At 38.7% G+C, this 16,633-nt stretch overlaps 2 protein-coding genes across 4 annotated transcripts; both read right to left on the bottom strand.

The window, feature by feature from the left end:
* Positions 1-658: 658 nt before the first annotated feature.
* Positions 659-9,188, bottom strand: slc13a3 (solute carrier family 13 member 3). The gene is made up of 13 exons (XM_031844704.1): positions 9,025-9,188; positions 8,113-8,378; positions 7,299-7,477; positions 6,567-6,636; positions 5,821-6,000; positions 5,598-5,723; positions 5,257-5,349; positions 5,040-5,144; positions 4,819-4,916; positions 3,672-3,784; positions 2,968-3,129; positions 1,568-1,705; positions 659-1,490 (listed from the first exon to the last, which is right to left on the bottom strand). Exons 1-13 carry the CDS (start codon positions 9,130-9,132, stop codon positions 1,308-1,310), a joined length of 1,821 nt encoding a protein of 606 aa, XP_031700564.1. The 5' UTR covers positions 9,133-9,188; the 3' UTR covers positions 659-1,307.
* A 2,695-nt stretch (positions 9,189-11,883) lies between these two features.
* LOC116382056 (uncharacterized) lies at positions 11,884-16,297 on the bottom strand. 3 transcript variants are annotated; one of them, XM_031844736.1, is made up of 5 exons: positions 16,144-16,297; positions 15,870-15,998; positions 15,528-15,750; positions 14,520-14,692; positions 11,884-12,966 (listed from the first exon to the last, which is right to left on the bottom strand). In XM_031844736.1, exons 1-5 carry the CDS (start codon positions 16,183-16,185, stop codon positions 12,913-12,915), a joined length of 621 nt encoding a protein of 206 aa, XP_031700596.1. In that variant the 5' UTR covers positions 16,186-16,297; the 3' UTR covers positions 11,884-12,912. The 3 variants fall into 3 exon arrangements, with proteins under 3 accessions (XP_031700596.1, XP_031700594.1, XP_031700595.1); XM_031844734.1 differs by lacking the exon at positions 11,884-12,966 and having other exon boundaries at positions 12,989-14,692; XM_031844735.1 differs by lacking the exon at positions 11,884-12,966 and having other exon boundaries at positions 12,989-14,692; positions 15,870-15,971.
* Positions 16,298-16,633: the final 336 nt, after the last annotated feature.

The following is a 16,633-nucleotide window of genomic DNA, read 5'->3' as shown; positions in this document are numbered from 1 at the left end:
ATTCTAATGTCACAGTTATCCATGTGTTTGCTTGCTACTGAACTTATTCATTTTACAATACCTTTGGTTTAGCTCTTATGTCACAATTATTTCATCTTTTGCCCAACACTGTTTTTGCAATTTCACATTTGCTTCCAGTAAACATTTCAAAGGCGAACTGTTCTCTTCAGTCTTTATTACAAGTGTGTTGAGCTCACTGCATAGCTGTGCACCTCCACCAGTGAAGGCAGAGAAACTGTATTAGAGCCTCCCACTATCTCTCTCCTCAACACACACACACACACAGATTTGAAATATACAGTTGGGTACATCCTGTCTTGGTCTGTGGCTTTTGGTTGAGTATTTCATAGTTTTGCACAAATTAACCAGCCTTGCACAAGTTAAACATTGTTGTTGGTTATGACACCAAACAAACATTGTAAGTAATTTACAACGTTGTGCTCTCTCTGTGTGTACGGAAGTGAAAATGTGTTAAAATAGGTGCTAAACCTGCAGCAGTACAGCTATAGATCATCAAAACCTGAGGATTGAGGGTTACATTTTGTATCAAAACTAAAGCAGAATTCAGCTGTTGCAAATATTCTGAAAGCAAAGTCCTTCTCATAATGAACCTTAATGCTCTCCTCGCAGCCAAATGCATAGACCACATGCAACTAAATTAGCAATATTTCATTCAGTTTCTTTTATATCATCAAAATACAGACAATTTATTTGTAACAGCAGTTATATTAATGCAAATCACTCTATAACAAAATTCATTATTTGGATTCATTAACGTAGAAAGGTTTTTGAAAATATTGTTTATGTGCTGTGGATTTAAACATGTGCCATATAATACATAAAGGAGCAACATGATCTCTCAGGGATTCTAACCAAAAGTCAAAATATAATAATATATTTATATCAAATATATATTTAAAAATAATTATTCACAGAGGTATCTCTCATTCTTCCAGCAGAGGTGAGCATCAATACAAACAGCACACTCTGCAGTCTGACTGGTGTTTCTCTTCAGAGCTCCGGCTGTCGCTGTTGTTGAGGTTAAATGTCTCTCCTGTCCAATTTTAGGAAGGCAGAGAAATATTGTTGCTTGTTTTTATCTCGTTGCACCATTCTTATGTTAAAACTTGGAGTGTGCCAAAAAAATAACAGTTCACAGCAGGAATTCCTGACACTTGAGTGTCACAAACTTATTAAATGCATCATAACAGGTAACAGCTGTAGCTGCCAGACGTCTACACACAGACATTTGTCCCCGTTTAGTGTTAAATCTTTGTACAATCGTCGGATACTCTTTGGGTGTGTAATCAGAGCGTAGCATTGAGTGACAGGACAGGTAATAGGTGCACATCAGTAACGAGAGCAGACGTGTTAATGGGGTGTGCCCATTCTGGATAGGTGTTCAAGTCAAACATGGCAACACCCCACGTGTTCATGGCCAGAGAGACAGAGAGGATGCCCAGGATGTTCATCACAATGCCAGTTTTCACCTGAGAAGACAGGAGCAGAAAACATGAAGGTAGGGGATAAAAGGAACGTTACGTGTCTGGTGCTGCGAGGATCTTACCATGTCTTTGACCATGAGATGTCCTGATGCGAAGGCGATGGAGTTGGGTGGTGTGGAGACTGGCAGCATGAAGGCATATGAACATCCTATTGTTGCAGGTATCATGAAGTACAGAGGATTCACGGAGACGTGAATAGCCTGCAGAGACAAAGACAAATCCAGCACGTTTTTAAAGGTAGGATGTTAATCATTTCATTCAGACTTTCGCTGGCGCCATTATTGCAAACTTATTTCATATGGGAAAACATTGTTTAAACCCAACAAAGCATTGTTTTCAAAACAAGATCTGATGGTGTCCAAAGATACCAAATATGTCGGCCACAGCTGAAAAGAAAATGACGCACACAAGGTCTTGATTCTTCTATTTGATGTAAAATGGTGAGGCCATAGAGAAACTGCCTTGTGTTTGACGTGAAATAGGACGAGCAGTCTAATGCCACGCTAGCGGCTCTGTAGGTTACAGGAATTACTTTGGTCATTCGACTTTATCCTCTGTGGGCCATGAATGTTTGTACAACATTTAATGGCAATCCATTCAAAAGGAATTTCAGACTGTACCTAAAGCCTCATTGCCAGCTGTTATAATAACACAGTTTAATCTAAGTTCACAGCTAAATGAGGGAATTAATGTTCACTTCACCCAAATTCTCACTCACCTTTACGGCTATGCAGGTAGTTTGGGGTTAATTTGTGTTGAGGTATCCATTTCTGAAATGTTTGACTCCCACACAGTAGAATGGACGGGAATTATGTTTTGTTTCCAGATTGAAAAATTACATTCAGACCAATTAAAGGCAACATCTCAGTATCTAACAAAATCAGTGTCCCAGTAAATTTGGATAATTTGCAAAACACACTGTCAATAGTTTTCATTTATTTGGTAAAAAAAAATATTTCCAATGAAAACTGTTAAAAATATTACAATCTCAACACCTGGGAAAATGAAACCAAAAGCATATGAATGGCTACATATCGCTAGAGGTTAGTAATATGGGTGAACTTTCAAGTACAGTCCTGGGTCATCATGATCCGATATGTTTTTCATTTATATGATAACTCAGTCACTAAGCCTCCTATACATCCTGTAAACAATTCTCTGAGTGCGTAGTTTGCAGTATAGGCACCGCTGCAAAGTACAAAATCCTCCAGATAATGATTACTGACAACAGCAGTTAATGTCCAACAGGCTGCAAACATAAAAACATTTTACAACTCTAGTAAGCCTTTGACTAACATAAAGTACAAGGTCAGAAACAAACCCCGTTCCCTGTCAAATTTACGATTTTCCACAGCGTGTCTTGTAACTGCCAGTTCATCTACCTGACTGTTATCTTAATCATCAACAGAGTCACACAGCTAAAAGAGAGCCTCACCCACAATATGTCTTTAAGTTCTCTTACCAGTTCAGCAATGATGGGTAAAAATATGATAATTGTGGCAGTGTTGCTGGCGAACTCAGTGAAGCAGGCCAGGAAAGCAGTGATCAACATCACAGCTGCAGCAGGAGGGACCTCGGCCAAAGGCTGGAGGTGGCCCCCGATCCATGTGGCGAGTCCAGATTCCTGCCAAATGCCACAAGATTTGGGTCAAAGGTCAAAGATCAAATCTCAACATAATAAAGCAAAGTGGAGAACAGAACCGAGCAGAGCAGAGCAGCACAGAGCAAACAGGACAGAGGAGAGATACATTTATTACACAGACTTATGACAAGTAAACTTTTACAGTTTAGTCACTAATCCTGCATTCAGCAGGAAGGAAACTAAACTATTAAAGGATTAGTTCAACTTTTTGGTATACTTATTCACTTTCTTGCCTAGAGTTAGATGTGAATATGGAACTAGGGAAATAGCACCAGTATTTATATATTTACATGCATACAGGTATACATTAAAGGTTAGAGCGGTCCAATCCCCCGAACCACCAGGATAGATCTGGAAGGGGAAAGTGAAAACCAGCGCATGCCCCTCCTTCACTGAGGTGCCCATGAGCAAAGCCCATAACCCCAACTGTGGTTGTACTGGACAGCTTCATGTGGGAATGTGTGGAACTATGTGGGGTGTTGTAGGGATGTTCAATTGGAATGCGGTTGTAACAACACGTTTACCTCACAACCTTTAGCCATAGCGAAGCCGCCCCCGAGCAACAGAATGATATTCCAGGGAACAGACTCCTGAGCTTTCTTCCATGATAGGAGAGGTACATAAGGAGTGTTTGATGCTGAGGAAAAATATGGAGGGAAACAAGCCATGAGGAACTTCAATTCAAGATTTTGATGTTATTTATAATGAAATATGTCCATATATATTTATATGCACATTGTTCATGTATATGACATCACTGGTGTCTGCGGATTCGACATCAGATTCAGTATTTAGTTGGTCAAATCTGCACAAGTTACTTCCTGTACATACTTAATCATAGCATATTCATGTTTAAAACATTCAACAGAATAAGCATCTTAAATTAAAAGATTAAGCCACAAATCCAGAGTGTTTTATTTTATGTTTTATACATTGCTGACAATTTTGACGTTGTTGTTACTATTTCTGTACTGTATCCCATACATGGGTTTTTATTCATATATTTTGGTGAGATAATGAAAAATGTTCCATACTGGTTGAAAATATAGTTGTATTCTTGACCTATTGAGACGAACAAATGAGCCCCATGATTTGCTTATTTTTATTTTTTTTCCTCTTGCGTCCAGCAGTTTATTTGACCAGCTGAACATACTATACACAATCGCACACACACACGCACACTCACACGTGTCTGCAGCGCACACAGAGCGGATGCGTACATACTGTACTCGCACACAACACACAAACAAAAACCCCAAAGTGTGACAACATAGTTCTGAGAGATTATTGTAATCACAGAAACAGAGAAACTACAGTTTCAGCTTCAGACGGGAAATGTTCTCAGACTCTCTAATCTACATTATTAACATTCCTTGACATATTTGCAGTATTTGCAACAGTTGCGCTGGAAGATATATGAACAAATATTTGTTCATCAATATTAACTGCTGACTCTCCACAAGCCGCTAACTGGTTGCTTCAATTTGTTATCTCTTTGATAAATGATATTCTCACTTTGTTCCTTTTTACAGCCCTTATTGTGTGGCACAAATCTAATCAAATATGTTTATTTTTCCACGATAACTTAAATTACATATATACATATATGCATATAGTACTAGGTTAATTCATCGTTAACAGGGGTGTTGTTTATAGTAAAAGCTGACTGACCTTGAGGGTCAAACCACCAGCTCAGAGAAGGTTTCTGCGACGGGAAGAAGAACAACATGGACACAATGATCACACCAGTGACTGCGTCTGAGACGTACCTGCAGGGCAACGAGGAGGGGATCATTATCATACATAGAAACGGATAATTTCCAAACAAGAAATTATGTCATCACAAATAAGCTACTTTATTTTATTTTTTTTATCAAGTGCACCTTTCTTACCCTTTTTTAAAAAACACAGACCAGCCGGGGATGAATTTGGGATCTCTTGTGAACAGCAGAACTGCAAACAATACAAAAAAGAAAGAGATAGCTCCCTCTGCAAAACTGAAAGGGAAGTTAAAGTCAGTAAAATGGCTCTGTGATTAAAAAAAAAAAAAAAGAATGCACACATTCATCCTGTGTTGCATGAGATTTGAAGACATACACGAGTCCTCACCATATGGGCCCTAGTTTTCTGTAATCGTCCTCTATAAGAGCCCTTGCTCTGGCCTCGGCCTGAGCTCTCCGGTCGTGTTTCGTGAAGCACAACCTGCATAAAATAAAACAAATACAGTACGTGACAGATATTTCAAGGAGAACATTACTGTACTTGATATTTACAAAGATGAACAAACCTTGGTCATTCTGACAATAAACAGTATTTTCTCTCATAGAACCATCGAGACATTTTGCCTTTAATGTGTTGGCTCGAAATGGGATATCAGTCCAAATATTATTTTTAAATTATTTTATAAAACTTCTTAATCTGCAATAAGCAAACGTCTGACACCCCATTACCGTGCATTCAATCCCCCGTGGAGAAACGCAATCCAAATCCATCCCAAAAACAGGAAAACAATCATGAGCGGGAAAGCGAACGCAAACCAAGAGCCAAAGTTGATGTCTTCGCAGTCTGGAAAGTAGCTGTGAAACAAAGACAATTTTCTTCAATCTGCTGGAAAAGCATTGTTTTGAATGAAGTTTTTACTGTATAAAATGCTGTACAAAATAAAGTAGTTACCTTTTCAGCTGTCCAATCAGGATGAGGTTGGGCGTGGTGCCGGTCAGTGTGGCGGTCCCTCCAATACTCGCTGCATAAGGAATACAGATCAAGAATCCTTTCCACACCTTCAGTTGATACTCCGACTCCGATCGGATCTCCTCAGCCGTACTCTTGTCGCTCTGCTCTGTCCCATCCGTCCTTTTTCAAGTTTTAAGAGACATAATTACTTCAAATGAATTGTGGACAAGCACATGAACTCCCCCAGAGTTTGGAGAAAGTTATTTTCATCAAAAGAGTTCAACATGACTTTAGGAAATACGCATATTTGCTTTCTTGCCGAGAGTAAGATGAGAAGATTGATACCACTCTCATGTCTTTACAATAAATATGGAAATTAAAGCCAGCAGCTGGTTAGCTTAGCTTAGCATAAAGACTGGGAACAGGGGGAAACAGTTAGCCTTGCTCTGACCAAAGCTATAATCCATCTACCTCTAAAGCTCACTAATTAACATGTTATAGCTCGTTTTTTTTAGATTTTGCCCCTGCTTGCAGCTTTGATGCTAAGCCTCCTCGCTGTGGCTTCATATTTACCATACAGCCATGAGAGCACTATTGATCTTCTCACCTAACTCTTGGTAGGAAAGCACATATCCATTTTTCCCAAAATGTCGAGCTTCCTTTAAAAAACACCATTCAAACATCATTAGAGTTGCTGGTTTGAGGATGTTTAGGATTGTGTCAAACGATCTGAGTGTTTTTCTCACCCGTCGTTTGACAGCATTTGGTTTTCGGAGGGCACTGAGGGCAGTGAATGCAGCTTTACACTAGGCCGACCTGAAAGAAAGTGAAACAAAGGGTTTTTGTCCTGCAGTATAAACATGAGTCAAATCTTCAGCTTCAGCTCTGCATGATGTTCTGTACTGTTCATATTTATGACTTTAAGTTCACCCTGCATCATTAATCACTTACCACTTGAATATTGACTAACTTTGCATTCTAGGACTCAGTCTATTGGAAAAACTGTACGAAGTTCACAACTTAAGTTATATATTAAAGAACCGTGAAGACAAGCTTAAAACAATACAACCATCTTCTTTGCACATTTTAGTAACGTCACCTTTTGGACATCTTTTAATTAAACTAGCATTATCATTTTTTAATATATTTTTTGTCACCTCGGGGCAGTAGGAAACATTTGGTTATTTACACAACCAGTGAATATTTACTCTCTTTTAGCTCTGTTTTTGGTCTCCACTAACTCCTGAACAAAATATTGCACAGTGGGTTGATCATCGCGGTGAGAGTGAAAACAGTACCAGAAAACCAAAGAGATCAGCTGAAAGATAAAATGCTCAGTAGTACTGAGGGAAACTCATCACTAATCACTATACCTTTCACATTATGCGTAGTAGTTCCAGCCATTGTTAGAATAGCAACATTGATTAGATCAGCTCTAAGTAAACAGTCACATGTCAGGTAAGCGACATACAACGTACCATTTATTATATCACCCTCGGGGTCCTTTGTGCACTTGCAATTCTCTTTCAGGGTCTCCAGGTCTCCAAACAGACTCTCCAGGATGGCATTAGCGATAGGGAGCATCATGGCTGTGGTGGCGGTGTTGCTGAGCCACATGGACAGGGAGGACGTGGTCAGCATCATTCCCAGTATGAGCCTAGGAAAGTAATTCAATCTCAAATCAGTCATTTAAATCGCGATCATGGCTGCTGACTTGGAAGATGTTATTTTTGAAATAAGCACTCTCACATACAGGATAACATTTATATTATTTTGTCAATAAATCCCACAAAAAGTCCATGTATTTGTCTCTTTCTCGACAGTTTTTGACTTCCCTGCCCTGTCTGTGGCTCCAACACATAAAGACTGGACATACATTCACACCTATCTTTTTAAACATCTTTTGATTTCCTAAAACAGCTGGACACTGCACTTTTTATAGCAAACATTGCTCAAACAGGGATAAATAGTGTTTTTGTTTCGGACTATTTTCAGCTGCGGATTAATACACGTTGGGTGATAGTGAGTATTGTCAGCAGCAGGATGGTGCATGTTGGATCGACTCGAAATAAACTACAGAGCCCATATTCATTATAATAAAAGAACATGTTTCGTGGTGCAACTGTGTGGCTCACTGAAGTGTTTTTAATAGTTAGAACAATTGAGCTCTATGGCACAGAGGAATAAGATATAACAGGATTTGGCTATACTTGTAAATTCCTTGTTGGTTTTGTACTTTTCATGAGATTTGTTGGAAATGAGAAAAATGATAGAATTTCATTATTTTCTCACCAGGCTGGTTTTACGCCGACGATAGTGAGGACCTTCAGGGCGATTCTGTGATGCAGGCCCCACTCCTCGATGGACGACGCCATCAGAAGACCGCTGAGGAAAAGAAAATTGGTTTCGAGGAAGTACTGAGGGCAGACTCTTTTGGATGGAAGAATTCCCAGTGTTGGGAAGAGGCAGACCGGAAACATCGCAGTGATGGCCAGAGGAAGGGCCTCTGTGCACCACAATATAGCCATCAGCACCACCACATAAAGACATTTTCCCTCCTAAAAGATAAGCAACGCATGATTGTTAATGTTCAGCCAAATTCAGAGATGAGAAAAAAAAGAAGGAAGCAAGTCAACAACACAATTGTGTTTCACAAGTGATGGATTACAGTAAAATAAAGTACATGAAGAATAGTGTACAGTTCATTGTGGCATTTCTGCAAATTACTACTTTAACGGCTGGTTTAGCAAATAATATTTGACATATTTATTTTTTTATTGCTACAACTGAGAAACTTGTACTCTATTTAAGTATTTCCATTGTAAGCTACTTCATTGACTACTTCTACTCCACTACCTTTCAGAGGGAACTATTGTACTTTTTACTCCACTACATCTATTTAACACGCATTAAAAAAAACACATGATATGCTTCTTATTTTAAGGCTATGATATGATGCTGTACTAATTTGGTACACAAAGTAGAAAAAACTTTGAAAGGATCCGATCTGCATAAAGGATATTTTCTGATAATACTTCTGTACTTTTACCTCAGTAGTACAAAGGCTACTTCTTAGACTGTGGTATTTCTACTTGTATTGCAGAGGGTCTGAGTACGTCTTCCACCACTGAGCCTGTAATTAATTTAATTCATTTTCCATGACGAAAAGACACTCACGTGAACTAACAGCGTAAAACCACTCACCTTCTCCGGGAGAGTGAAAAGGAGCGGCAGAAACAGGAGAGGAACGAGCAGGACAAGCAGCTGTTTGTGGACGCACCACAGCTTCTTGGACACAACTGATATTTTCATCTCCCGAGTGAAGTGTTGCTCCGTTTGGAGAAGGAGCAGCAGACTGGCCGAGAGGAGTCAGGACGCACTTTGAAGCCTCTGTCCCACTTCACAGAAGATTAACTACGCCTACTTGTCATGTGCGTCGCAAGTGTGTAGTCAAAAGATACACAAAAAAATAAAATACGGGGAGACACATTTAAAACTTTAAAGCACTGTTGTATATTTCGAACTAAAACAAGCAAATATTTAAATGTGGATCTGGTTCTAATACAAACACAGGCAATCGTGAGATATGTCTATTTGCAAGATGCTTTTTTAGTAGATAAAGTAGTAATACAAAGTAGTAATAAAAGTAATAATAAGTAGTAAATGTATATATGTATATGTATATATATGTAGATATAATATATATATATGTATACCACTCTGATTCAAGGGCATGCAGAAGAAAATGGCAAAATGTGTGTCAGTTCCAGGATTTATTTCTATGGTAAAGTCCTGGAACAACAGGAGGATTACGAGCTTTAATTAAAGGCATCAATTTCATGAGGCAAAGCATGAGAAAAGAAGGATGACTGCTGGTGATGAGGGGTTTTAAAAGTGTTCAAAGTTTGACAAGGACATGGACAGGATTACACAGAGCGCATCCATTGACACTTATTGTGTCCTCCATGCCCCCCCCCCCCCCCCAAAGAAATGGTGGACATGGGTTTGTCTTTTAGAAGGGTTTACAATGGTACCATTTTTATAATATTGAGAGTTCTTGTTTGAATACAGGCATTTTAAAAGCCTGACTCTGTATTCTATGCCCTAAAAAGGTGTTCACTCCCTTTAGACCCTCTCACCCCATGGGCTCCAATTCAACTGCATTACCTACACTTCACCCCTGATTTGGGTTAAAGTAAGTAAGTGATGTTACTTAAAGCTACTGTGTCTGACAGTCTGCTCCATGCAGTCCAGGTTCTGGTTCTACCATGCCTCCCGTCCCTCCAGAGGGCCCAGCAATACGACACCTAAGCCTGGTCTTGGTCTGTTTGAGGTGGGGTGTTCACTAGGCTGGACAGCCCCCTGGCTTTATCCCACAGCACCTAGCCTCTAGCAAGCCCCACTGTGCTCTGCTCCTCCACCAAAGAGCCTCAGGGAAGTCGGCGGGGACTGCTGGCAGTCTTGTGGAGCATCTCTTGAGAGACCTCCAGCAAGCTCACAGCGGGGTTTGTAAGCCTGACTTACTGGCTGGCTAGCTATCCACCCCCGCAGGTGCTAGCTTCCCAAAAATGCTGGCGCAAATTTTCGATTCACCATTAATCTAAGTCACTCCACACAGACCTGTAGTGTTTAATGAGCCAGTTAGCATCATAGCTATGGGTAACTTTAACTTTAAAAGCAGTCAAGAGCCAATCAGAAGCAGAGTAGGGGCGGGTCTTCCAGGAAGGCAATGCATGCCGGTTAGATATGTGGCCAACTTGATCATGACTTGGTCCGAGGTCATGATAACCTCACAAGATCGAAGCAGCCGCAGTTTTTAGAGCCAGACGCTGCAGTTGCTCTCCACCGACGCCTTGCTGTCAACAGATCAAAGACCTGATTGGTTCTTAGTTTTGACAACAAACAGGTTTTGTTGAAAATCCTAATTTTCTGTGTATTTGTAATATTCAACGGTAGATTGTAGGCCATTAGACTCATGTTGTGCAATGAAGGTTTAACCTGTTAACAATAGTATCCAGTGTAGTTGATAATAATAATAAAAGTAATGAAGGTTATTTATATAGCACTTATCTAAATGAACATTGATTGCAATGTGTTTTACAAGACAGACACAAACAGAACAAATGATAGTACACAATGATACACACATTTCTACAAACACAAATGTGGTCTGTAAACCACAGATAGCCTGAAGATGAATCCAACAGGATGTAAAGGTTTCTGTGACATCCTGTATTTAAAGGCTGCTGGAAACTGTCTGACTTGACTGCAGCTTTTTGTCTCCGACTTGCCGCTGCTGCCGCCTGACCTTGTCCACTTTCCAGGCAAGGCGCAGTTCATCTCGAACGAGACAATGAACGATGTATTCAAGTTTGAAAAGGTCTAAAGTTTCATATTATCTGTCACTTTTCAACTCCAGTGGAGGAGATAGAAATGTGGCCTGGACCATGCTAAAGGAATAAGTGTGCACTTTTAAGAGTTCTTTTTTATTTAATTAATAAATTGATACATTTAAGAAACAGCTATTAGAAAGTGGCCCACCCAAATGGCAGCAACAAGCACTTTGATTGGCCAGCGTGTACGGTGTCAGTGCTTTCGATTGGTCAAAGCAGCTTGTTGTCTGGTTCACGTATCAATTGTCATTTGATGTGTGCTATTTTTTTGTTTCTTTAAAATAATTGGAAAATTACATAATTAAATAAAATAAAAATAAAGCCTTTCCAAATTGTATTTGTGATTACATTTTAAAGTAAATAATTATCTCATTAACAAAAAGATGGAATCAGAAAAATATTTTTCACCATCTATATCTGTCTGCTTTTGTTTAATTAAGTGGCCGATGTATAATTTCAAAGGTACATTTGATTAATCAATTCATAATATATTTTATTAAACACTCGTGAAAGTTTACAATTATTACTCTGGCTCACTTCATGAAGCATCATATTGCAATTAAAATAATTTAAACCCCGTTTTAAAACAGTTAAATTCTTTAGAATAAATCTTGATGATTACGTTGATTTTAGATTTTGCTGACTGGTGGTGGTGTCATCTGAGGATGGGCCAGTAGGTGGTGATCTGTGCACATTTTTCTCCACTATGTACCTGCTGAGCTACACTCAGTGTGATGCCTCTGTTGTGATTTCAAATCAATATTTTCAAAAAGCAGTGATCCATTTAATGCCTTTCCTGTATTAGTTTGACTTTGTAAACCAGGAGGAGAACTCAGCGGTAGATGCTCTCTCCCTCACTGTGATGATTAGTGGGTTTTACTGCAGGTGTCTGCAGGATAATAGCTGCTGGATTTCTTTACATGCCCATACAGAGGGAAGTCAATACAGACCGAAGAGCATGAATACAGACTTTCAACATGCAGCACTTTCACATCACTTCTTAAACAGGAACTGCACTCAGCTCAAGAGGGCTTTGCTATTTAAAAGAGAGGCCGAAACTTACTTTTTAAAGATAACGTAACAGCAATTTACTGTACATCTGATAAAGACTTGTTGAAATTATTGGTGTTTGTGGTGCCACTTCAGAGTGAAATTCTCTTTGAGCATTTGATTCTTGACAGGAACTAAAAGGACAAAATGAGGTGAGTGAAAATACAGTTGCTGAGTTTATTATTCAAAATGAAATGCATTATTTTACATTTATAAACAGAACAATTAAAAACATGAATCACAAGCTGACCGTTATCATATCAGAAGTTTGTTTAAATCCCTGTGCATCGTAATCAGGTAAATTCAATGTTACAAGATCTGCTATCACAATATGGGCCATCATCTGCTCTTTACACCTGTAGCGGTGTGTGCGTGGAGGTTTTTGTTCCTCCTTTCATGTCTGTTCCTGTTTAGTTATGAAAAACCTTTCTGGTTCAATTGACCTCTTTCATGCCATTAAAAAATGCAACATGTGGTTTGGTTTAGTTCAGCACAGTGACACATTTTTACAAACGTAACTGGGAAAAACAAATATATGAATATCTCTGAAAACAAAGTAAAGTAGAATAAATAAGAATTGCAAAAATAAAATCACTTGCAATTGCTAACTGAGATGATTTGTGGGTCGATATCATTTCACAGGTCAGCTTCACCACTTATGCTGGCGTCGTCTTGAGGACCTCTTACTGACAGCTTGAATAACCTGCACGACCAGAAAAAACAAGAGACAAAACAGCACAAGACAAATCAAGTCAGTGAATTGTTTAACTGGAAAGAAGCCCACCCACTGTTTGTTCGAAAAATCCCTTAAGGTGGAAGTGAACTGCTGTTAGAGGAAATGGTGCCTCAGAGGAGGAGTCAGCTCGCCTACAATCTGTCCACAAAAACAACCAAACATGATAACGTAAAAGGTGTAAAAATCTCACAGATACAAACAGCTTTACTCCTACAGGATATGGGGTTTCCAAACCAAAGAAAGAAAATACAGAAACTAAACTGCCATCAATGCTGCTTGATTTTCTGTGTCAAGTAGAATCATACAAAGTGTTACAATAACACATCTGATCATGCGTATTTCCTTTTAAAAACTATCCTCCCTGTCCACTTTATTACACCAATACATTCTAATGCAATCCCATGCAACAGCTCAGCCATACATTCTACCTCTGCACAGATAATTATGCTCAGTTTGTGTTGACACTGTCAGAGAGGTATTCATTTAGCAATATGTTTACTATCAAGGTCGTAGTTAGTGCTTGTCTTGTACTGGACTACATTGTATTGAAATGTGTTTCTAATATTCCTCTCCCTCTATGTTTGTAGGGGTCGGCATATATACAGTATACGTAATATATCAATAATATATAATTATGATATTATTATAGATCTTATTAATAAACATATCGTTGAATCAATACCACTCTGATAGTGCCAACAAAAACAAAACAGTATTAACTTTGTAAAGGGAGAATTTATGGCTGAACTATTGTGTTAAACTGTATTACATTTTACAGGATTATCTAATAAAGTGTCCACTTAGAGTCAAATACAACAGATCAACAAGTCCTCCAAATAGAATATTAGGTTCGGTTCAGACACAATTACAACTTGGCCAAGAGTAATTTACTTCTCATTGGAATGATAGATGAATCTTGGTTATAGGGATATAAACCTTCCTCTTGTGGTGTTCCTCAAGGATCCATTTTAGGCCCCATTTAACTGGAATCATATACTTCCACAGAAGGCTGTGCTAAAAAAAACACTGTTCTACAGCTGTAATTCCCCTTCAAACCCAGGTGACGTGCAGAGGGTTATCAGAGTCACATTGTGAATCACAAAAACATGTTCTTGCTAACAAAAGCATCTTGACACAGATGTCTTCATTTTTCAAATCTGTGTTTTAACCACTATTCTTTGGTTTGCAAATGTCCGTAACCATGCAAGAAATCTCTGTTACTTTTCATTCTGCTTTAAATTTAATGGGTTTTCAGTAGTTTGGGTTGTAATATTTGTTACAGGATCACTCAACACAATATCTCTTTAAAGCACTACATTGATTGGTACAGTACCTCCCCTATTCCACCGCCAGACCCCTTAAATGCTTTGACCAATTCCTCCTCTTCATTACACATTCTTGGTCATTTAAATTTTCTTTATCTACAAAGCACTTAGTTCAGGTGTTTTATGAATAAATGATTGCTTCATAACCTGTAAGAAATCCAAACAAATGCGTGAAGATAAATAGAGTATATTTACCCAGATGCTGATTAGAGATAACACGATTTTGGTGAGGCCCACTGCCGTGTAGCCTACAATGCTCCACATGGCTGGTATGTCTTCCTCTTGTTTGGGGCAGGGCAGGACGGGCTGAGTCGCGTTCAACACAGTAGTCATTATCGTTGTTATCGTGTCAGTCTGGGTCACACACTCTGTATTTAGACAAAGAAATCAGTCTATAAAATAGATATTTCAGTGCAGACAGGTAGAAATCTATCACAGCAATAAGTCTTGTTTGATACCTAGATCTCGTCAAAGATTAAACATTATTTCTTTAAAAAAATGCAACTGACAATTTCACAAAATTTCTGCACTGACATGTTTTTATCTGAAATAGGGATTGTTTCACCAGATGTAATATTTGTCTGTTGGTTTACATTTTGTTTTACCGAATGGTAAAATACATATGGAGGCAAATGCATAATTGTCACAGTGGAAAGGAAAATATTGAGTGGGTTTGAGAAGATGGATGAAGATGGGTGTTTCCTGCTGTTTGATGTGGCTCAGCAAGTTCTGTGACTGTTTGCAGATGCAGAGGTTGAAGCAGACAAGTTTGGGTCATAAAAGTGAATTCATTTAAAAGTTAATTAACATGATATTGATAAAGTTCTAAATTTTTGGTGCATCTTCAAAAGTTGTAACCAAATACCTCCAACACACATTTCTGAGCATTAGTATGTATTTAACCCTCTACCCCATCAAATGCATAGTGAAATATGACTGTGCATTATATATGGTATTTAACAGAGTTTAATTCCAATGTTGAAACTGTGATACTAACAACAATTACTTTGTAGACTTTAAATACTTTTGCAACTTGCTTATCCTGCAACTTTTATTGTCAAATATCTACCAAAAACATCTTGTCATTACATAAGAAATCCCAAATTTAGAGATTAGATATCACAACAGTTGTCAATATATCATCCAGATATGTGTGTAGCTCAGTTGAGATGCTTTAATAGAGTGATATAAATCAAAGCTTACCGTGGACCGTTAGGTGGACTTCATGATTCTGATTTTGTTGCCCCACTTTCGCACTAATTTCACATTCGTAGGTGCCCGAGTCTTCAGGCGTCACACCGGGGATCACAAGACTGTGTTTCTCTCCAAACCTGGGGTTGGGTGAACGAATGCTTTTGTACTGCCTAGTCTTGTTATCTTTACCCCTCCTGATGATGCCAACTTTTGTTTTGTTGAGCTTGTTAAGCTGTAACCAAAAAGTCATCAGTTCACATCAGATTAAATGAAAGTCAATGACACACAATCTATCAGTCTGGAATGAATCGCAGCTTAAATTTAGCAACATTTATGAATTGATTCACTGACCTTGTACCATGCCAAGGAGAGGAAATCTATGCTGTTGGTGTCAACAGCTGGACACATCACTGGAACATCTTCAGAGCAGTTTGCCTTAATTTCTGTCTGACTCTGGGTTGTGTAATGTAGCAACAACAGCTGAGATAATCAACCCGCAAATATATTCTATTAGTGTACAACAGCATCAATGAACTGAATGATTTGTGTCTGTGAAGGAAATTATCAATAACATATGAATTAAATATCATGATTATTATATCATGAAAAGTCAGATTTAACTCACCTCAATGAACAATACCTTCTGGGACATGGTTTCTAACTTCATCTGTCACTTGAGTGAGCTGTAACAAGTTGTGTTTCTTTTTCACTTCTCTTGAAATGGAGTAACATTATTTCCTGTAAAAGGGGCGCATTTGAGCTGAGGGGGCCTGACAGAATGTGCCATCAAGTGGTGCTTTAGAGAGGTGTGTCATTACTCATGTTCATAAATTTGTTGATTTTTATAGGACACAAGATTGGAGTTTTGGGTCACTTCCTTAACACCCACAGTTCAGTTTAGTTCAGATCGTCGTTGCGCCACAAGAGGATTTTGTTTTCAGGAAGGCAATTTAAAGAGTAATCTGAAGGGGGCTCCACCAGTTTTACACAGGAAGTTCAGTGTATTGCCTCACATCAGCTCATCAGCTCGCAGTATCTAGATTGCTGTTTTAACCCCAGTGGTAGTTATGCTTCCCGGTCAACATTTGTTTATATCTCTAGTGGTTCATTATCTT

Source organism: Anarrhichthys ocellatus, unplaced genomic scaffold (assembly GCF_004355925.1).
Source record: "Anarrhichthys ocellatus isolate YVR2014 unplaced genomic scaffold, GSC_Weel_1.0 scaffold5, whole genome shotgun sequence".
NCBI classification, from domain to species: Eukaryota; Metazoa; Chordata; class Actinopteri; order Perciformes; family Anarhichadidae; genus Anarrhichthys; species Anarrhichthys ocellatus.
The sequence above is the reverse complement of the archived record's forward strand: the minus strand, read 5'-3'. Positions and strand labels throughout refer to the sequence as shown.

Excerpts from the sequence above, each read along its gene's own strand:
- slc13a3 (XM_031844704.1), bottom strand. The coding sequence starts at position 9,132 with ATGAAAATATCAGTTGTGTCCAAGAAGCTGTGGTGCGTCCACAAACAG. Across the intron at positions 6,637-7,298 it reads CGAGGGTGATATAATAAATG|GTCGGCCTAGTGTAAAGCTG; the intron begins GTACGTTGTATG and ends ACTTTCTTTCAG. Across the intron at positions 5,350-5,597 it reads CACGGGGGATTGAATGCACG|GTTGTGCTTCACGAAACACG; the intron begins GTAATGGGGTGT and ends TATTTTATGCAG.
- LOC116382056 (XM_031844734.1), bottom strand. The coding sequence starts at position 16,185 with ATGAAGTTAGAAACCATGTCCCAGAAGGTATTGTTCATTGAG. Across the intron at positions 15,999-16,143 it reads AGAAGGTATTGTTCATTGAG|CTGTTGTTGCTACATTACAC; the intron begins GTGAGTTAAATC and ends TGATTATCTCAG. Across the intron at positions 15,751-15,869 it reads TCTCCTTGGCATGGTACAAG|CTTAACAAGCTCAACAAAAC; the intron begins GTCAGTGAATCA and ends TTTTGGTTACAG.